The sequence below is a fragment of the Xylocopa sonorina genome, chromosome 9, assembly GCF_050948175.1.
Source record: "Xylocopa sonorina isolate GNS202 chromosome 9, iyXylSono1_principal, whole genome shotgun sequence".
Taxonomy (NCBI): domain Eukaryota; kingdom Metazoa; phylum Arthropoda; class Insecta; order Hymenoptera; family Apidae; genus Xylocopa; species Xylocopa sonorina.
The window spans coordinates 10,886,558-10,907,116 of NC_135201.1; the positions used below are offsets into that span (position 1 = coordinate 10,886,558).

The 20,559-nt window shown below is 41.5% G+C and overlaps 4 protein-coding genes across 7 annotated transcripts in view; 3 read left to right on the top strand and 1 right to left on the bottom strand.

The window, feature by feature from the left end:
- Positions 1 to 884: 884 nt before the first annotated feature.
- Pyd3 (beta-ureidopropionase pyd3) lies at positions 885 to 3,308 on the top strand. The gene is made up of 5 exons (XM_076901892.1): positions 885 to 1,057; positions 1,508 to 1,758; positions 2,178 to 2,566; positions 2,642 to 2,959; positions 3,059 to 3,308. Exons 1-5 carry the CDS (start codon positions 939 to 941, stop codon positions 3,152 to 3,154), a joined length of 1,173 nt encoding a protein of 390 aa, XP_076758007.1. The 5' UTR covers positions 885 to 938; the 3' UTR covers positions 3,155 to 3,308.
- A 12-nt stretch (positions 3,309 to 3,320) lies between these two features.
- Positions 3,321 to 7,617, bottom strand: Br140 (bromodomain-containing protein 140). Its single transcript, XM_076901873.1, has 8 exons — positions 7,199 to 7,617; positions 6,753 to 7,035; positions 5,621 to 6,464; positions 5,058 to 5,357; positions 4,794 to 4,968; positions 4,297 to 4,715; positions 3,789 to 4,166; positions 3,321 to 3,680 (listed from the first exon to the last, which is right to left on the bottom strand). Exons 1-8 carry the CDS (start codon positions 7,316 to 7,318, stop codon positions 3,500 to 3,502), a joined length of 2,700 nt encoding a protein of 899 aa, XP_076757988.1. The 5' UTR covers positions 7,319 to 7,617; the 3' UTR covers positions 3,321 to 3,499.
- A 398-nt stretch (positions 7,618 to 8,015) lies between these two features.
- On the top strand, positions 8,016 to 18,721 carry Drn (zinc finger AN1-type doctor no). 4 transcript variants are annotated; one of them, XM_076900738.1, is made up of 6 exons: positions 13,121 to 13,252; positions 13,389 to 13,662; positions 14,561 to 14,684; positions 14,751 to 15,038; positions 15,856 to 16,027; positions 16,102 to 18,721. In XM_076900738.1, the coding sequence occupies exons 4-6, from the start codon at positions 14,754 to 14,756 to the stop codon at positions 16,248 to 16,250; spliced, it is 606 nt and encodes a 201-aa protein (XP_076756853.1). In that variant the 5' UTR covers positions 13,121 to 13,252; positions 13,389 to 13,662; positions 14,561 to 14,684; positions 14,751 to 14,753; the 3' UTR covers positions 16,251 to 18,721. The 4 variants fall into 4 exon arrangements, with proteins under 4 accessions (XP_076756851.1, XP_076756852.1, XP_076756854.1 ...); XM_076900736.1 differs by lacking the exons at positions 13,121 to 13,252; positions 13,389 to 13,662 and adding an exon at positions 8,016 to 8,313; XM_076900737.1 differs by lacking the exon at positions 13,121 to 13,252 and adding an exon at positions 8,017 to 8,313 and having other exon boundaries at positions 14,561 to 15,038.
- Positions 8,990 to 20,559, top strand: part of LOC143426970 (membrane protein BRI3) — a 55,348-nt gene continuing 43,778 nt past the window's right edge. The window contains exon 1 of the mRNA XM_076900741.1: positions 8,990 to 9,008. The gene's annotated coding sequence lies outside the window, so the exon portion shown is untranslated. The remainder of the gene's footprint in view (positions 9,009 to 20,559) is intronic.

Consider the following 20,559-nt stretch of genomic DNA (forward strand, 5'->3'; position numbering starts at 1 on the left):
GAGTTGAGCAGCGCATCCTTTTTTTTCCTTTTCGATAGTAGTATTTTGACGCGAGGTGTGCAAAGTTCTTGTTTAGTGCACAATTTCCAGATAATATCCCGGCGATGGCGAGTAATCGAATATTCGTTCAGATAACCTGTTTACACCCAATTAATAAAAATTGTTTCTCGTGTAAATATTTTTAGCAATGTTAACGTTTGCATTGGAAGATTGTTCAAAATAGCATCGTTAACTTTAATGGAAGATTTTTACGGGTCATCTAAATGTTTTCGTTTTTGTATTTCGCAGATACGAGGTCCAGCTCGAAAACGAGGCCAGAAAACATCTGCAACGAATACTATGGTAATACAACAATATTTTCCTTAGAGATAGTCTTCTTTGGATCATGAAAAAGCAATTTTTCTGAAAATGTATGTATTCTTAACCTCAATCTTGATTCCAGACTGGAAATATTCAAAGTACAACGTAACGTCGATCGTACAGCGACATGATTCCAAAGGAAGCCCAATTTTTTACGAATTAATTAGAAGATAAGGTATTTTTTAGAAGCATCTAAACAGAGGATATCAATAACCTCCATTTTCAAATGTAAGTGCAGCTATAATTTCAAATTGTACATCACACGGTCGAATAATAATATTTGTGTATCTGTTATGTGAAAGTTATTAAGTAACCGTTGATTATTGTTAAAAAAGCTTTTCATTTCTGTCTCTCTCTTTCTCTCTCGCAGGCAGGTACGATAAGCGTGTTTCAGTATTCATGGCAGCAGCTCGAACGATGATTAATTGGTGAGAATGCGATCGCTGATAAAGCTTAACGAGGATCGCTTTGATACGTGTTTACGCGTGTCGACAATATATATCGCGCGAGATCCCCGTCCGTTCGCAATCGCAGCGAGTAAGCGAAAGAACGTGGCAGTGAGCTGAACGTGTACCATCATGCAAACGCAGAAAACGAGCACGATGTTCGATCAAACTCTGGAGGATATTCTGGAGAAGAATCTCCCTGAGAAGGAGCTGGCTGAAGTCAAGCGTCTCTTATATGGCCGTGAATTACAGTAAGATTCGTCGAGACATTTGTTTCATTTATTGACTGAAGCATTAATTTCATTCGAGTTCTCTAATAAACGTTTCAACGCATAAAAACAATGCTCAATTCTGCACGCTTTTGCTGAGTCAATTACGACACGAATGCACCGGCAGGTTGCACTCGTATCGTACGAGTAACTTGGCGCGAAGTACTTTTAAACTTCGAACGTGCATTCGTACAAAAAGCGTGGAAATGTTTCGCGCGTATCTTGGAGAATTGTTGGCTCTGACCAACCGCTAATTTTGTAGCAGATTGCTCTATAAATAAGCTCCCGCGTTGCGGAAGAGACGTTCACATCGAGTTGAAAAAACTTCGCCTTGCTTGTAAATTGTAAAGTCGATATTCCTGCGTTGTATTTTTCTTATATCTCTCTATTGCAGTTTTATTTTGTGGATCATGAGTCGTGTTTTAATTTAAGGCCTCTGAATCTTCCTCAATGGAATGGAAGTCAAAACCTGGATGTCCAAGGATATATGATGGGCGGAGGCGTGATGGAACAACTGCGCCCACCGCGCCTTGTTCGCGTTGGTATCATCCAAAATTCCATAGTCTTACCAACAACGGAGCCTTTGCAGAAGCAGAGGAACGCTTTGCATCTGAAAATGCAGAAATACGTTGAATACGCCGCTGCCTGCGGCACGAACATACTCGGCCTGCAGGAGGCTTGGGGTACGTGTCAGAATGCGCAGGGTGATTCAAAAATAATCACCGTCAGTCAGATTTCTGTGAATTACAAAGTATTTTATTCGCTTCAAAATTTGAAAATAACTTTGTAGTCGTCCTCGCGTTATCATGAACCATTATAAATATTTGCTTAATTCATGATAATGTTACAGACTCTCAGATCGTGTACACTTTTGTCACTGCAAACAGAATTATGTAACACTGTTCTTAAATTAGTGCGAAGAGATTAGATAAGAACAGAGAAAAGTAGTGTTTCTCGGTAACTTTCATAATTTTTTCTAGGAGCGCCCTAGTTTTTCAATCCTAAAAACGATCATCTAGTCGTGTCTAATTGTACATAATTGTAAATGTTCCTCGTTCGTAATGGGTGTTACTTTAAGCGAAACTGTCCGATTGTATCGTAGCTATGCCGTTCGCATTCTGCACTCGAGAGAAATATCCGTGGTGTGAACTAGCCGAGGATGCTGAGAATGGCCCAACTGTAACGCTCATGTGCGAGCTTGCGCAACGACACGGCATGGTCATTATTTGCCCGATACTCGAGAGGGACACTGGTAACGGCGACACCCTGTGGAACACTTCTGTCGTGATTGGCAATGACGGCAAGATCATTGGAAAGCACAGGAAAAACCATATCCCTCGTGTGGGAGATTTCAATGAGTCCACTTACTACATGGAAGGAAATACAGGACATCCTGTTTTCGACACGGCGTTTGGACGCATAGCCATCAACGTTTGTTATGGAAGGCATCATCCCCAAAACTGGATGATGTTTGGTCTAAATGGCGCTGAGGTAAATGGTTTTTCCTTATGCGCGAAGAAAAGAAAACGAGAAAAACCGAGGTAAGATTCAATTGTATGCGTTTAGATCGTGTTCAACCCATCAGCGACTACCAGTCATACATCTGAGCCGCTGTGGTCCATCGAAGCAAGGAACGCAGCCATAGCCAACAGCTACTATACCTGTGCTATCAATCGTGTTGGAACTGAAATATTCCCGAACGAGTTCACATCAGGCGACGGAGCTCCTGCGCATCATAATTTCGGCCAATTTTACGGGTCCAGCTACATCACTGCTCCGGATGGAACCAGAACTCCAGGCTTGAGTCGCTGTAAAGATGGTCTTCTGGTCTGTGAGATGGATCTGAATTTGTGCCGTCAAATGAAAGACTTTTGGTGTCTGAGAGTAAGACGAAACTGTGTCCCATAGATTTAGAACGTTCACTTTTACGTATCGTAAACGTATGCGCGCACTGTTCCCCTTTTTGCGTTATTTAAATTTCAGATGACGCAGAGATTGGACCTGTACGCCAAAGAATTGAAAGAATACGTGGAGAAAAACGTGAAACCTCAACAGAATCCCGAGAAATCGAACCAGTAAGCCACGCGCGAGTCAATGAAAAAAGGCACATACTTCCTCTTGGAGCTTCTTCCCGCTGAATATGTGTAAATCGAAAATGTGCATAAAAAATATATATATACATATCTCAGTACGCCTCTCCGTTTCAGTAAGACGAAATATTTTATACAAATAAGTATCTGTTTTTATTTCGTCTCAGTCATTATTTAAAAATATAAATAGAAGTCTAGAAAAAGTGCGACTTAAACGTAAGTCTATAAGTTACATATATCTGTACGTTAAAACTCTTTTTACATACTTACAAAGACTTTAAAAGAGAACTACCGCATATAATTACAAGTTAATAACTTATCAGAGTTCATGATTTTAGCTCGCAGAGCCGGCATTCAGCGTTGTGTTGTGTGTCTGTTTACGGTAATGAAGCGCCTCCTGGTACGCTTTCTTCACGGCCTTTCTGTCCGCAGGCTTTCGAGACTCGATCAGTTTCGCTTCGTCCAATTCTTGGGATACTCCCAGCTTCTCCAACTTTTCCCCTGGCAGCCATTGCCTGCAACAATTATATACGAGGTTTATACACGGAATAATCGAATCGCTTTGTTGTTATGCAAAAAGGGGAAAGAAATTGCAATTGTATTGCGAGGGACTGCAAAATTACCACGTTCTTTTGGTGTCAAAGAAGAGAACGAGAAATACTGGTTCTTTGTAATTGACAGCGAGCGCTAATACATCATCTGGCGGGGCTGGTATTGGTACACCTTTATGCACGGTGCCCCTTGGTGTATTAGGGTCTATTATGAGAGCCGGATACCAGGGATAACCGCGACACTTGGCCCATACAAGTTGAAGAGCCTCCAAACCGTTGCTAGCCACTCCCTGCTTGCTTTCTAGCTCTTTTTTCGCCTCGTCCGCAGCTTCTTGCTGCCTCTGTTTTTCCTCTTCTAAATCGGGAGTGGTGGATCTGCTCGTCGAACAGCTGCTGCAACTTGACGACTGACTTTCACCTTCTCCCACGTCGCTGTCCATTGTTCCACTTCTGTAAACAGTAATTTCACATTTTACAGGATGTTTAATAACACTTTGAGGAAATTTTAGCAACTCTTTTATGTCCCATTTTTGTTTTATTTGAAATCTTTCCTAAGAGAACAAACAGGAACAGTATGCACCTGTATACTTTGAAACTGTCGCTCTGTTTCTTCTTATCATCCTCCAATACGAACATCTGACTGCTTCTGCTAGCTCTTGCTCTCGCTTTACGAGTGAACAGAACCGCTGTTCTTCTATTTACACCGCCAGCACCTATTTCTTTCTCTCCAGCCTGCGATTCAGTTTCTCCGCGATTTCTATTGGTACGATCCCTTTTTCTCGACTTGGTCGACGTCTGTTCTTTCTCGCCAACAGGGTCCAGTTCCGGATAGTCCTTGCGAGCTTGCTCTATAAGAGCACCACCTTGTTCCTTCATTTTTATCCCAGCACGATAGAACATGGTGTCCTTGCGATTGTAAGCTAGACAATTATTGACCATCAGGTTGAAGTCCGCCTCGAAAGCTCCAATAGTGTCGTACTCTTGTCTCTCCATTTTTGCCTATATTAACAATAAAGAGTTGCAGACAAAAGCTACAGTCCGCTTTTAGTTTCAACAATTTGGAATAAAATCGCTTACCTGCATAGTAGAAAGATCCATAGGGTGAGTCACAATTTCTAAGTAATCTGGGACCTCTTTCGTGTTCACTGGTTGCCCGAATACATCGTTTACGTCTTTCATTTTTATCGCTTCTAACAAAGAGCGCAGGATACTTTCCAACGGACGCAATTCAAACCACAAACATTTCTCCTTTCTACGAAATAAAATCAATCGTTTCGATATTGATGTATTTATATTTTTTTTTTTTGCGTAAAATTTGCACGCGCGCGTGAAATCTCTTACACTTTGAACAGTTCCTTCTTCAGTTTCTCACGTTTGCGTACTAATTCGCAGAGTAGTCGAGCCCGCTCGAGATCTTGGCGCAAACACTGCCAATACTTTAATTGACGATACAATTCGCCTCGCAACTCACTGTCCGGTGGCGGTGAAGAATTTCCTCCAAGCGGCGGTGGCCTGGATTGTGGATGCGAACTCTGAAGCCTTCTAAGAAGCGGAACGCCATTTCTGTATTGGCGTTTCAGGGTCCAGTATGCTATAAGACGCTGTATCAGTTGGCTTCGTTTAGGCAACCCTTCAGCTAAGCTAATTAATATTAGAAAACGTTACGTACATCTTTTCCTTCTTACAACGCAGTAGAACTACCATTATCCGAACAACAGTTATCAGCGATGAATATCCGTGCGTTTTATCTTGCGAATTAAATTACCTGATCGTTACTATCGGTTTTCGTGTCAAATTCAGATAATGGAGATTCCACTGTATATTCAACAGAAGCTACATCATAATCCAAAGTGAAAAAGAACTCTCTGACTGTACTTGCTTTCGAGTGATCTTATGTTTATTACCTAGCGATTTCTTTAATACGTTCCGGCGGTATCGTCGGAATAGAGATAACAGGAGCTGAAGAGCTTTTCTTGTTCGCGATCGCTCTTCTCCTCGCGTCAGCAGGATTCGTAGACGGCTGATAATCCGACGGCGTGTGAGCCTCGCAGTACGCCGTCTTCTGGACCAGCATCGGCTCACCGTCCGCTGGTTGCACGGTCCTCATACGCATACAGAGGCCAGCTTGTTGCGCGCACGTTACGTGAAATGCAGCGAAGCAGCTGCTCTTGTGACACTGAATGCAAGCACCTGACCCTTTACGTTTGCAAACGCAACACGTGAGCCTCCATCTCGCGGCTGGTATGCTTTCTATACTGTCGATGGGTTCCAGAAATACCGTGTTGGCGAATCTGACTTCGGGTATCCACAGAGCGCACACGACATGGGCCCACGTAGCAGGACGGTCGGTTTGCTTGAAAGCACCGCCTCTATTCGGACATAAGACACAGTCGACGGCTCGCGACGGACTTTGTAGGCACCTTCTGCACAGCCATTGCCCTTCGGGAATATATGGTACGCCGTAGCAATCTTGGTGAACAGCGAGATTGCACATATCACAGAAAAGTATAGCATTACTATTCTGGCACTCTCCGTCCATGCAGATACAACAAACAGCATCCTCATCAGCTGCCACTCCTCCACCACCGTTACTTTGCTGTTGAAAGTACGACTCCTTCTCCAATCTGTCCATCAGCAATTCGAACGTATCCGCTTCCAACGGTGGATTCAGACCGGAGGCTAATCGTCTCTCGTTTACTATGGATAACCACGCGGTGTCTTCTTCGTCTAGATCATATTCCACTTCACCTGTGAAAAGGTAATCGAGCTGACACAAATTACTAAATGCGCAAGGTACGAGAGTGGGGAAAATTCTAAGAGTTTGTCAAATTGAAACCTTAAATTTCCAATAAAAATCCAAAGCATTAATGCATGTGTGCCACTTCAACGAGCGTACGAATGAGCTAAAAGAGTCCTAAATGAGTTTCTCTTTCTAGGGGAAGTCATGCATTTCTTGCGAACGTCGGAGAATGTATATCGAACGTAAATGATTAATAGAATATTTAAGGTTTTCATTTAACTTTCGCACGGATATACCGTCAAGTTCCTCCCCACTGCGTTCCATAAATCTAATGTACGAATTTGGAAGTGGTTCCGCTTCGCCCAACTGCTGTTCGTATCCCTCTATCTGTTTTACGGTAGCTACAGGCAGACTACTAAGGATATTCTTCTCTTCCTTATCCTTATCCGAAGGCACGGTGTGTCCTTTTTGAAGCGTGTTCTTCTCGTCGAAACCATTACCCTCTAACGAAATAATAGGTATGGAATCGTTGATTCCAATTTTAAACGACTTATTGGCATCTTCGCCGATAGGATTCACCTTGAAAACGAATTCAATTAGAATAAGAACGATAAACCCTTTAAGGACAAATTTTTCCGTTCGCAAATGAAAATGGTATACTTTTTAAGTAGATCAATCTCTTTATTTATGCATGTATCCCTAAAAATTCGTACAACTGTATTTATTTTCTGATTATTCGTACCAAAACAAACTTCGATGTCTCCTGCGTGCTTAGAGTTTCGGCGTTCGCTGAATTATTGCTATCTTTGTTAATGCCGATTCTACTCCTGCCCTTTTTTTTATTCGATTGCGGGGTGTTCATCTTCTCCGTGTATCTATTGTCTTGTGAATGATAGCTAATCGTGGTTATATCACCCGCACTTTAGTAGAAAAACCTCTCTCGCATACGTCCTCTGTTTTCAATGCATTCTGCTACGAATTTCGTTCACGTTCGTACGTTAAAATCATACGAATCGGCATGCCTCCCATTTTTACGCGCATACATTCCTCGTGCGGTTGTTGCATTAATTTGCATTTAATCGACAAAAAAAAAAAAGAACGCTCACGAACGTCTGAGCAGGTAAGGTAACCAATTTTAGCGGTAAACGTAACGTGCACCGACACGTTGATGTAACGAAAGTGCCGTGCGCGTTGCGCCAATCGTAACGCGCCATTTTCCAACAGTTACTACTTCTGATTGGCGAACCGCTAAACGCTTACTTTCGTATCCTCCTATAAAACGCGTACCAATCTCGTCATAAATATATCGTATAAAATTAATCGAAGTGCGCTGAATTATAATCGACTACAAGAAATCAGCAAATTTCACCGTTTAATTATTCGTTATTTCGTATATATATTATTAAGCGAGTATCTTCAGCGCGCGACGCGCATGCGCGTAGCCGCGCCAATGGTGGCGCCATCGGTCAGCGATCAGCTGACGCTCGACGCGTGGACACGGGCGCAGCCAGCACTCGCTCGCCAGTCTTGGTCCCGCGTGGTTCGTGGCTCGGAGTGGGGGAGGGTAAGAGATCTAACTTTACACCAGTCATCAGCAGTATTTGTTCCCGTGCCCGCAGCTTTGGTTCGTATATCTCGTAATCGAAAGTTTGGCGCAAGGACTAGTTCGCTAGATAACCGATATCTGTGTTTTGTGAGAGTGCGGGTCACGCGGTAGCAACCGGAATTAACTGGATTCGTAACCCGTGGGACCTAATGTTCCGCTGAGAATTATGTCGGATACTGGCGCAGGATTACAATCGGTCACACGTCAAGTCAGCTGACATATTGCGCCCTGCTACACCGCAACAGCTCTTGGTAAGTGTCGCAATCGCACTGCCCGCTCGTCAACGCCGACTATTTTTATCGGGACACCCGTGAATTACGTCCGCACGGCCGGAACGTACGACTTTTAACGTTCGCCTCTTTGGCCCCCCTTGTATATTTTTTTTTTTTTTCCCCCCCTCGTTCTTTCTCTTCACCACAGGCGAGATTCCCGTTCCCACTCGCTTCGTGCCCTTCTCTCGATCCCACGTCCCGGTGGTTTTGTCTCGACGAGAGAAGATGTCCGTCGCCGACGTGAGATACGCGTGACAAAGGGAACGACGCAATTTCTGGCTAACTGTATTCTCAAGGATATGGGAGCCATGTCTTCTCTGGTATTCGTTCTGTTTCTTCAGGCTCTCTTCGACTACGTGCTTGCTTGGTTGCGTGCGTGCGTGCGTGCGTGCATGCGTGTGTGCCCTGTGTGTCCGTACGACGGCAGCGCCGATACGATTCAAGCGCAAATGCACACTTATGCATTTATCCTCCCTGTACCTCTCCCCCGTCGCGGTTTTCGTACCCCCTTCCGTGCACCCACATCCGCACTGGTCTTAAATCCCCCTCCTCGCCCTGCCCGCCTCCTCTTACGCTCCGTGGACTAGCGACATGGACATTCTAGTCTCTCTCGCGCGCGCTTGTTCCCCGACTAATTTAGTTACACAATACCCAAGGAACCATTACGGATGCTCGTTAAATCGAATTTTCGAACGTACTTTTGAATAACACCCAGGTTGGATCTCGAGGCGAGCGAATTGGATTCGCGATAGGTTAGGGGCTTGGATGGTGTTTTGAGGTTATGGTACCTTTCTACTTCTCTAAAGATCTCGAAATCTCTTGCGGACGGTGCGGTTACACTTATTTGTTTACGATTGTTCAGACGGAATTGGAGTTCCGATTACTTTGCAATCGAGCGATCTGGCTGTTTCCTTCCATGTCGCTTACGCTCGCTTGGTACAACCTATGAAATGACGATTGAGGTGGTCGTAGATCCGGCGTGCGAGGTATTCGTAGGTCGTATTCGAGAGATTATAAAATCGAAACCACCCACGGTAGGCAATGGAAACGGAGAGTTGATCGTTTCATTGGTGGTTGATTCTCGATGGGCCTCGAAGTATGGTGGCCGTGTTGTTTGCTAACGATGCGAAGTGAACGCGGTTGGGGTCTGAGCGGAACCAACAGGTTCTATCGATGCGCGTAAAGCGATCGCGATGGAAACAATGTAGTAGGATCCACGATGGTGTACGTATCGATGATAGATTAATTTAACTCAAGCCACACCTCGCTTTCCACCGTTATATGAGTGATACCTATAAAATGGCTGCACGCGGAATTACCAGCGAATTAATATCGCGCGCGATGACGCTCGCAAAGGCATTTTCGCTGTCGATCGTCGACGCGCGCGCGCGCGAACAAACACGTTGGCCCAACGAACCGTTCGAAATACCCTTTAATCGGTTGATTTTCCTTTATTGGGGTAATCTCCTTTCCCGTGCAATTATTTCATTTTCAGCCGAGGCGATGAGTCAGTCGTTTATTGTTCCCGATAGATACGCGACTTTGAAGTCGGAAGCCATATACGTTGAGCTTTCAAAGATATTCCTACCACGTGTCATTGGACTGTACAATTCAGTTTCGCAAGAACAATAAGAGAGCAGGCTATAGCTGACTGTCAGCCAAAATACAATAGCGGGTACAATTTTAGATTGTTTTTTCATCCCTTCTCTTTACTCGATTCCTCGCGAACTTTGGAACTTTCCTCTCTTTTTTTTTTTTAGTTCCACCCGTGCATGCCATTATGTCTAACGAACCCAGCTTGGAATAATGCGTGCACGTACAGCGTTTTAGGAGAGACTGGAAACGAGTAGAAGTAAAACGACGGTTACAATCTCGTGTCTCTTCGTCGTGATTGAATCTGGTATATCGTACTCTACTTAAAGCCACGTATTTTTATATTTATTATATAACCAGGCTACGTTCTCGTGTATGCCTATCATATAAATGGATTTGTTAAATTGGTACTTCCCAACGGTTGTAGCGGCGTAAACAAGCGAGAGCTGAATCCTCGCGCAAATCACCGTGATTTACAGAGCTGAGCGTATCCCGATGACTATTTGTTTTCGAGCATCGGTAACGATTAGTAACGACCATTGTCCCAGGCCTCTAACGTGGCTGTAAAAGTGAAAAAAGGAAAGAAAAAAAAAAAGGGGGGGGGAGAAACAAGCGGCGGGACTAAGAAAAGCAGACACGTTTCCTAGTTCCAGACAAAAGCGAGCCGAGATAAGTAAAGCGGAAAGTGGGACCGCGTCATTATCGAAAAATGAGTCAAACGCTGCTGTGCTGTCGGTCACATTCGAAAAACCGTGGCACGGTATCCCGTTTTCGGGCGAGATCGCGGTTACACACCGAATTTGCGCGCGTATCCCCGTAACGAACTAGCTAGTTACTTTCCGTTAGAAAGTGTATCCCATTCCGTTTGCTCGTGCAAACGGAACTTTCATTAAAGCCGGCATTTTTAATTAGCCGTGTCGAGCGTTATCGTCATTGTCAGTGTGATAAGTGCGTCATGCCAGCCCGTTCGACTGAGAATAGTATCACGTTGGTGACGTTATAAATAGTAGTTAATCAAATTTCGCAATTCCCCCTTGGTAGCTGTTTCGAAAAATAATTACACGTTATTAGAATTGTTTGTCGAACTCGTTTGGATTCTTTTGTTCTTTTTTTTTTCTAAAGAAGCATTATGATCGCAAGGTAAATGGATTTTATCAGATCTTTCGCGAGGAATTGTTTTAATATCAGTTTATTTGAATGTACGAAAGGCATGATGTGTTTAACGCAGAGACGTAGGATTAAACGACGTTTTAGAAGTACGAGAATGTTCGAAGACGTCGTCTGATAATTTTTTTTTTATCGTACGGGAATATTTTTCGGGTCACCCGTCACGTGTGCGTTGTTTAATCGAGACCAAGCGAAGTTATTTAATTGCTTGACAAAGTGACGATAAGTTGAAGTAGTTTGAAAATATGGTGCAATTAAAAAAAAAGTACTATATTACATGTGTTACAACAACGTACAATTCTTACGTCATGTCGTTTCATTGTTAATTTTGATACACGCTCGGCTGTCGGTTAGATGTTTATTGCTCGGCTGCAATTTAGCGGACAACTAATATTAGAGCTCAAGGAGCATTCTCAATTGTGCTCCAATAACGTTCGAAGTTTCAGAAATTTACTTCGACCGTTTACTGTTACACTTTGCCATGGAAAACGATTCTCGAATCAATGCTCTCGATTTATCGATCGACTTACCATCGAATGAATACGAACCGTTCAGCATATATTCTTATCGAATATTAATCGCTATTTTTCAATAAACCGGAACGTGCAAATAATTAACGAGTATCGAAACGAATGATCTGAAATGAAAGAGAATAGTGTAACTGGGTTATCGTATGCAATGAAAATAATGTCCGCCATTAGCATTTCAAATATCGAATGTGGTTGAACAAGAAAAACCTCCCTCCCTTCTCGTGTGATTTACGTTCGTTTCGGTTTTCGATTACTACAATGACGTCATGGGTTCCGTAGAACTAACGGATTTAATAAATCCCGTTCATTTTGTATTTTAATACCATTAATACAGCGCATTTTTAGCGAGCAGCGTCGATTAAAATATGCTAGTCATTACGTATCAAATATTTTTCAACGCGAACAAAAACGTGCTCTCTGTATACTTTGTTTAAAGCCGTCCAAGCAACAGGTTCGAGTATTTTCCGTCGAATATTCGCCATGGAGACCGCCCTGTTGTCCCTAATGGAATATCGAGGAAACTTTTAATCGAAGCGTTAACCGTTTCTTCGTTAATACTCGTTGCGATAAAATTTCGTACGTTTGACACGGTGGACGAGAGAACAGTTTTACGCACGGTGAAAGTGAAAACGCGCTTTAACGTTCGAGACGCGCGAAATACGGTCGCTCGCGAAGGAATTTAAATTTAATGGACGACTGCCTGGTTCTTTATTACGCTCGACGAACATCGACGGCGCAAGGATAAATTTTGTTACATGCAAATACGATTTTAGATACGTCGAGAGGCTTGAAAATAAAGAAAGGAACAAAGAGAGTAGCGGTTCGCAGTCTTTCACTTGGCATCTGTCGGCATACATCAAACAGCATGTAGACTGCTGATCGTGCTACGACATCTACTGATTCACGCTGAAAATACTGGAAAACATATCGTCATGTAGTGCCCCGGCTGTGAACACCATCGGTGTATCTTACATAAGTGCGTATTAATTTTCCATCTGCGAGGCATTGCGTTCGTTTATTCAGGTAGCGTACGAAACCGAAAAACTCGGCTATAGGTTAGAAAAATGATAGCATTGGGAGGAATCGTGTCTGCGCAGGCGCGTGGTCTGAAGAGGGAACGAGCGAGTCAGTCGTGTAATGCATGTACGCTATTTAAGAGAGAAAGAGGGAAAGAGACGGAAATAAGTGGCGGAAATTCAAGTATTCTTCAGAGGTTCTACCAAAACTCTGAATTCTGTTTTTATCAGTGACTCTTGCGCTTTTTTTAACAGCTGCCATAGAGGAGATCGTAAGGAAGCCGATAGTTTATTAATATTCTTGCGATTAGACGAAGTAAAAGGCGAGGCCTCGATAAATTACACCTCGCAATACCTAACCTTATCGCGGACAATTGTGCACGGTGTGTCGTCAATTGTATGTCCGCCCAGAGGCCGCACATCCAAACGATCGCCATCATGAAAACATTCAGCCCGTCATCGTCGTCTTCGTCGTCGTCGTCGTCGTCGTCTCCATCGTCGTCGTCGTCGTCGTCGTCGTCGTCGTTCTTTCTCCTCCGTCCTTGCAGGTTCCTAGAATTGAAGTAATATCGAACGCTCGAACGCGAAGTTGCACACAAAGAGCGAGAGCGAGTGAGAAATAGAGAGAGAAGAGGGACAAAGATAGAATAAGAGAGAGAGAGAGAGAGAGAGAGAGTGAGAGAGGAACGGAGTGAACGAGAAAGGTAGAGAGGGAGAGAGAGAGCTATTTGGTAACGTTTCATTTTAGCTTGTGGAGAGAGAGAAGGCTTTGAAGAGACAAAGCGAACGCGCGCATCGAGAGTGGCCAGGGCGAGAATTGCGCCGCCAAGATTTACGAAGCTCAAGTCAGAAGGGAAGAGAGTTCCCCGCTGACCGACGGTTGGCCATCGGTCGTGTAATAATTGCACGTCGCTTAACGTGTCCTGGCCGCGATAAGGATAGACGGGGAGCCCACTTAAATGCCTCGAACGAATTCTTACTCCATGTTGTGCGTTGGTTGCGACACGACTGCGTGTTGGAAAGTGAGTAATATCACGTTTCCCTTGATCACGCCTCTTCCATTCGGATTTTTATTGCGGCCAACATGAAAATGGGACCGATGTGCGAACGCGTTGGACATCCCAACCCCCGAGCTGAACGTTTCACCACCCATATCTATTTCCATTTCTTCTTTCCTCCCGTCACAGTCGATTGTTTCCTTCTTGTTGCCCGATTTTCTCGCTTTTATTTGCCCTTGGAGGAATTACGCTCTCTCTCTCTCCCTCTCTTTCTGTCTCTCTCCCTTTCTCTCTTTCTGAAAAGTGTACAGAACTGTTTCTACACGAGGGAACGGCCCTTGTCCCTCGAGATATATCGTCGCTGTTCTTCTGCCTTCGCCTCTGACCATTTCTCCATCCTATCTATAGACTCGGCTTGCGCGCGCGCCTGTTGTGCCAAGTGAAAATTCGACATGAAAATCCGTACGTCTGATTTTTATGAGCTATCACGGACGTTGCGGTCGACGGTGTTCCACGTCTAACGTATAATGTGTCTGCTACGGTGCAATGATCGCTGTACTTTCGTCGCCCCCTTTAAATTGTCATCGGGACTCGTCCGTGTTCGACACGATTTTCGTTAATTAAGTAACCCGTGCTAAATCGTATTCTGGCGGATAGTTAATACGTGTGCGAAAGTTCCCCAAAGTTATACGTTTGTGCTTTGTCATTGTCTGATAAACCTGCGGCTTAAAAAGGTTCTGTTCTTCGTATAACGTAATGTTGCTATTTCTGTTTTTCGTTATCGTACAGATTCAGACCATTCGTTTATTGTGTTCGCCTCAATTTTTGAAACATAACTTTGCACGTAAATAATTGTGAATAATATTGTCCCTTCCGTTAGACGAAGACAATGACATACTAAAATGGAGCTGCTTTGTAATAGGTGAATGTATGGTGACACGCGGTCGTGAAGGAACAACTGGAGAGCGAGCTGTGGCAAGAGACGCTTAATTATCTCCCGTTTAGCTGACTGCAACTTGCTCGATACTGTTTCGAGTGATTGCAAAATAGGGTAAAACGTTAAGGACTTGTTCAATTATCGAGGTTTCGTAACCGAGATACTATAAACACAGAAGATGGAGCGAGAGTCCAATCCTATGCAAGCTCTGTGCCGCAGCGGTTGTGGGTTCTATGGTTCACCAGCCACGGATGGCCTTTGTTCTCTTTGTTACAAAGAAAACTTAAAAAAGAAACAGCAACCACCGGTGTCCGCTGCCACTGTACCAACATCACAGGCCGTCTCTGGTAACGCTGGCACGTTGCAAGGCGGCTTTGGTAGTCCTGCGGCTACAGGAACTACAGCCCAACCTACCATTCCTACCATACCTCAACCAACGACAGATCTACCCAACCCCAAAGAAGTAAGCCTTTCTTTTACATTCATATGTCTACATTTAAGAGGGTATTCGCTTGAATTAAACTTGAATAATTAATCTTTTGCTTCTTCTGTTAATGTCAAGGTTCTAGAGTATTCCGTTGAAAGAACTTTTGTGAAATTCGAAATATTAACAAAGTTATATAGCGTTGAAGTCGAGCATGCAGGTAGCAGCACACAATTATGTTTTTTGAAATTGGTTGACATGATTATTCTGAATCTAATGAACCAAATATCTCTAATATTTCTTCTAAATTTACCACTAAACACTTCATTCTAATTGATTTAATTAATGAACATTGAAATAACAGTAGCTACTTTCATGTCTGATGATAATAACTAGTACAATCATGTCAATCACAAAGGAGAATTATTTGGAACTGACTCCACATTATCTCACTGTTTCAGTAAGTATTTCTCACCCATTTAATGGAATTGCATGTATAGATGATAATAACGCATTAATAAACAACCAATATATAAGACAAAAAGAACTTCTATCCAATTGTGCAATTTTTTAAGAAATTTTGAAGCGAATACCCTTTTTAGATATTAAGATATTAAACTTTAAATTGTACAAAAATCATTAAAATTCCTATGAATAAAATATTTATTCGGTTTTCAGCAAGACTTTAAGAAGTCGGCACATAATCTAATATTTTCTATAAGATCAGCAAACCATAATTTCATTTCAAAATTGTAATAAAAACTCCTCTTTAATACATTATTAATGGAAGTATTTGTCGCATGCGCATGTATATGTACAAGTAAATTTATCGTTTTTGTTTTTTGTTATCTACCAGATAAATAGGGAAGATCAAGAAAGCGAAGTAGGTGTAAGCAGTGGAGCGGTAGTAGAAGGATCAGTGAGTAGTGGAGACGCAGACGACTGCTTTGACGGCAAAGAGACTGACAAAGAATCTAAGAAGAAGAAAAATCGTTGCGCCGTGTGTCGCAAAAAAGTTGGTTTGACGGGTAAGTGAGACCATGAGAGACTCTTATCGTGTATTCCTGAAAATAACTTATTATTTCGTTTTGCTTCCCTACAGGATTCGAGTGCCGTTGTGGAGGACTGTTCTGCTCTGTGCATCGATACAGTGACAAGCACGATTGCAAGTTTGATTACAGAGGAATGGGCGCTCAAGAGATTCGGCGCAACAATCCTGTTGTTGTTGGTGAAAAAGTGCAAAAAATTTGAACTATTTAGTGCGTAGATCGTTGGGAAAATGGTTATATAACTATATAAACAGAACAGAATATAAAAACAAAAAAAAAACGGAGAAAAAACGAGATAAATTATCTGGCAGCTGATTGCACGTCGAGGGGCGAGACGGGTTGAATGCGACGATCATGAACGAAAGGGAGTTGGGAATTTAGCGTGAAAGAGCGAGAGTGAGGGAGAGAAAGAAATTATAGAGCAAGTGTGTTAGAACGGGTAAGAGTGAAAGTTGTAAGCTTATATATGTGACATTAGAGAGGGAAAATAAGAGGGAATGGAAATTTGAAACAAAACAAAAAAAAAAAAAAAAGGAAGAAAACAAAAATTGGTTTGAACCACAATGACACGCAAATATATATATATATAAATAAAGGATATATAAATATATATATATATATATATATATATATATATATATATATACGTATATACATAGCAATGCGTCCAATAACGCAGACGAAATTTTCTGAGGAAGATGAACTATAAATAGAAGAAATGAAATAATACGAGAGGAAAATTGAAAAATAAAATAAACCGAAATTAGAGTGCGTGCCGTGTGTACGAATGCTTCGTGAAAATTTGTTGGATGCCAGTGCCATGTCAGATTGTCATCATCTCAAGCGAGAGTTTTAATCGAGAGCATATTTGGTTCTAACTGCTGCCAGCTTACTACTACTATTACCTTATTATTAACTACAATTATTATGGTTTATTATTATTTTATCTTATGTTTAATTAATTTACTTAAACAAAAAAAACATGCAAAATTCGCGTACGAAAGTGTTTGTCTTTTTTCTTTTTGTTCTTTTTTTTTTACGAAATTAAATTGTAGAAAAAAAAAACGCGAATTCTTGGTGCAGTCTCGGTCCGTTTTTGTTCTGAGACGTTTCATCAGGAGTTCCACGTTTTTTTAATCTAGAAAGAGAGAGAGAGAGAGAGAGAGAGAGTGAGTGAAAGAGAGAGCGAGAGAGAGAGAAAGAAAGAGAGTGGGAGAGAGAGAGAGAGAGAGTGAGAGAAAGAGAGAAAAGTGAAATTTTTATATATATATATATATAATAATCTATATTTCTGTTTCGTTCGTAATATCCAAAAAGTAAAAAAAAGGGAATGTTGCTTAGGTAGTGGCTGACGTTGATGGTTGATCACAATCCTAGGTTAACAATTAGTCTAATAATTATTAAGTATATTAGTCTATTGATTCATAAATAATGCAATGAAGTATAAGTAGTACTGTGTGTTTATGTCCAATTTCACGTGAATATAACCAAGCATTATTCCTCATTAAATATGTTTCAAACTATATTGCAAATCAATTATTTACGCCACGCGTTCATAAATCTCGAGTAAGAAGAGAGAGAAAAAAAGAAAGGAAAATGTGGAACCCCTGTAATACTGCTTCGTTCCCCGAACAATACTTCAAGCATTAGAAGAATAATTAGGTTGTTGTGTCATGCGACTCGTCCAGTCAGTTTTCTCGAATTTCTTCTGTTTTTTTTTTCCTCTTCTAAATAAGATTTGTTACGTATATTGGTGCTAGAATACACTTTGTATTATAAAATGTCTAAAGACCAGCCCAATGTGAAAAAAAAAGAAGAATTAAAGTAACGGACGAGAGGCCCCTCGACGAAGGGACGACTATCGGCCCTATTGTACGGATTGCTAAAAGAAACAAATATTTCTCCGTCTGTCTTTAACCATTTTCTTCCATGTTGCAATACTTTCTAATGAAACGAAGAAAAACAGAGAGAGAGAAAAAAAAAAAATTGAAAGAAGTACGTTTCAGTTGTTTTGTTCAGCGTGTCTCTGACTCTTCTTAGGCTAGCCCGTAGTTAAGAAAGAGAGAAAAGTTGTCGTAGATGTTGAGTTTTATGTCGCTTCTACTAAGGGAAAAAAACCAAAAAAAAAAAAACAAAAAAAAAATACGTGAGAAACAAACTGTTGCACGAAGCAATTTGTTGTAAAAAGGAAAGAACAAGGAGAACAAGGATTCCCTTTGTTGCTTCGTGCCGAGTTTTTCCAAACGAAGTTGCTTTTTCCGCGTATCGTTGTCTTTTTTCGAGCGTGCAAAAAAATCGATAGTCGTCACACTGGGTCTTTGCGATTTTGAGACAAGACAAATGAGAGAGAACGAGAGAGTACGAAAGTAGATGGGTGAGTGTTAAAGGGAGAGCGAGAGGGAGAGAGAAACGAAAAACACCGCACTGTGTATCGTACCACCATGTTTTTGCTGTCTTCGAGAGTAATTGCGTTTCAGTGTTTTATCTATCTCTTTTTTTTTCTTTTTAATTGATTATCGATCCTACATCCTTTTAATTTTTTTTTTGTGTGACAGCCGATATAGCGATTAAAAAGAAAGAAACTATTGAAACTAAAAATCGTCTTATAAGATACAAAAAGAAGAAAAGTCCTTGTATTAGATACGTTAATAGAATAAAGTGAATCGTTCTTAATTCCAGTGCCACGTTATCGATGGTCCTTATTTTATAATAGTGAATAATTGTGTACTTTTGCAAGAGAGAGTGAGAGAGAGCGAGAGAATATTAAGAAAGCGATTCTATTCGTGATAGAACTTTGCATATACTCTATATTTGCCGTGATTTCACAACACAGATTACACGTACATACATACACATCCACACAATGATCGTAATGTCTATGGACAATATATTATTATGTGTACAGAGTGAGACTTTATTGGTCGCCACGATTTTTCAATTTTTGTAATCGTCGTATGAAAAAGAAATGTTATAAATAAAAATCGTATTGTTTCAATATAACTCATAACTAAGAGAAGATTACGTCGTCGACGGGGTTTTACACACAGTACTCATCTTTGATTTTGCCACAGATACTGATTATCCTTTTTCGTAAAATGGCGCCAGAATTCTTTTTTTTTCAATTCGAATTTAGTTCTCTTGATCTCCGGCGCGGGCGACTCGTCGTTCGTTGGCAAGTTTCGCCGAGTCACAGACGATTCGCGGACCTTTTCTTTTTACATGCATGTATTGAAATCATACGATTATTATTTAACATTTTCCGTGACAAATGAATAATCCTCGAGGGGTAGTCTTGCATTGCTTTCTTGAATCCGTTGCGCAGCAGATGGATTTTCGTTCTGGCGCGCCACCTTAAAACGGGAAGAGATAGAGCGAGAGGGAGAGAGTGTGTCGGCTAGTTTGAAATTACGTATAGAGAGGAGGTACGCACACCGATTATCAATATTATCGACGGAACGGTTGCCTTCAGGCCTTCATCCTATTTTAGGCATAGCATATTTTTCTAAGATTATAAACGCGCGCGCGATATTGGGGTGTAGAGATCTTGCCTATATAGTGTGCGAATGACGGAGACCGCGATATACATGCTTTAAAAAGGAGAAATTATGTCAGAGTGCGAATGGCCCAAGAGTGAATGAGACGTAAGGAGAAAAGTTCATCTCGAGATCTGCAAGGGAAAAAAAATTATATCGAACCGGAAAAAAAGAATGTCGGATTAAGTAGCGACGTATTCATGCTCGGTTGACTATATTAAGAACGTAACGATGCTTGTAATTATTACACGATTGATATTAGTATGTTTAAGCGATTAAAAGGAAAGAAGTAATGTCGACTTTAATATATTAAATATTATTACGATTTTACCATCCTTTTGGCAGAAACGCTTTAGGCATGTATACACATATATATGTCTTCTTAGAGGTTCTTTTCGTGGGTAGAGAAGCAGAAATTGTCTTGGTGTATTATTCGTTTTCACCTTCACGCTAGAACCCCGTTCTACTTTTCGTTTCCACGTACCTCCTTCAACTCGCAATAAAATCTCTCTTCGATCGTGTACATCGGTCTCTCTCCCGATGGTTCTTAACCATTTATAATTATAGTGGATTATATTTATGTATATTTAACAGACAAAATATATATAAATTTGCCGCCCTAAAAAGAAAAGCAAAAAAGGGAAAAAATGTGGCAGATGATGTTATTTGCGCATTCGACCACGCTTCTCGAAATTGAAGGCACCCCGCCGTTCAGCGGAGAGTCTGCCATTTTTTTTTTTGCCCATCGATCCATCCGATCGATCGTTGTAGTGTCTATGAGGAAACGATATAGCTATAATTTTGTTAGAGCGAATCCTTAGCGATTAAAACGAAAGTGATGCAATCGTAGGACAATAAGGCACATCTCTTTAGTCGTATTATATAGAGAATTATTGGCATGGAATCTGCGAGAACCTAGTTTGACGATTACTTCGTAAGATGTTATCATACAAAGTTGGTAGCACATTCAGAAGTTAA

Excerpts from the sequence above, each read along its gene's own strand:
- Br140 (XM_076901873.1), bottom strand. The coding sequence starts at position 7,318 with ATGAACACCCCGCAATCGAATAAAAAAAAGGGCAGGAGTAGAATCGGC. Across the intron at positions 7,036-7,198 it reads AGACATCGAAGTTTGTTTTG|GTGAATCCTATCGGCGAAGA; the intron begins GTACGAATAATC and ends TTCGTTTTCAAG. Across the intron at positions 5,358-5,620 it reads CGTATTAAAGAAATCGCTAG|CTTAGCTGAAGGGTTGCCTA; the intron begins GTAATAAACATA and ends AATATTAATTAG.
- Drn (XM_076900736.1), top strand. The coding sequence starts at position 14,754 with ATGGAGCGAGAGTCCAATCCTATGCAAGCTCTGTGCCGCAGCGGTTGT. Across the intron at positions 15,039-15,855 it reads ATCTACCCAACCCCAAAGAA|ATAAATAGGGAAGATCAAGA; the intron begins GTAAGCCTTTCT and ends GTTATCTACCAG. Across the intron at positions 16,028-16,101 it reads CAAAAAAGTTGGTTTGACGG|GATTCGAGTGCCGTTGTGGA; the intron begins GTAAGTGAGACC and ends GCTTCCCTACAG.
- Pyd3 (XM_076901892.1), top strand. The coding sequence starts at position 939 with ATGCAAACGCAGAAAACGAGCACGATGTTCGATCAAACTCTGGAGGAT. Across the intron at positions 2,567-2,641 it reads TTGGTCTAAATGGCGCTGAG|ATCGTGTTCAACCCATCAGC; the intron begins GTAAATGGTTTT and ends GTATGCGTTTAG. Across the intron at positions 2,960-3,058 it reads AAGACTTTTGGTGTCTGAGA|ATGACGCAGAGATTGGACCT; the intron begins GTAAGACGAAAC and ends TTTAAATTTCAG.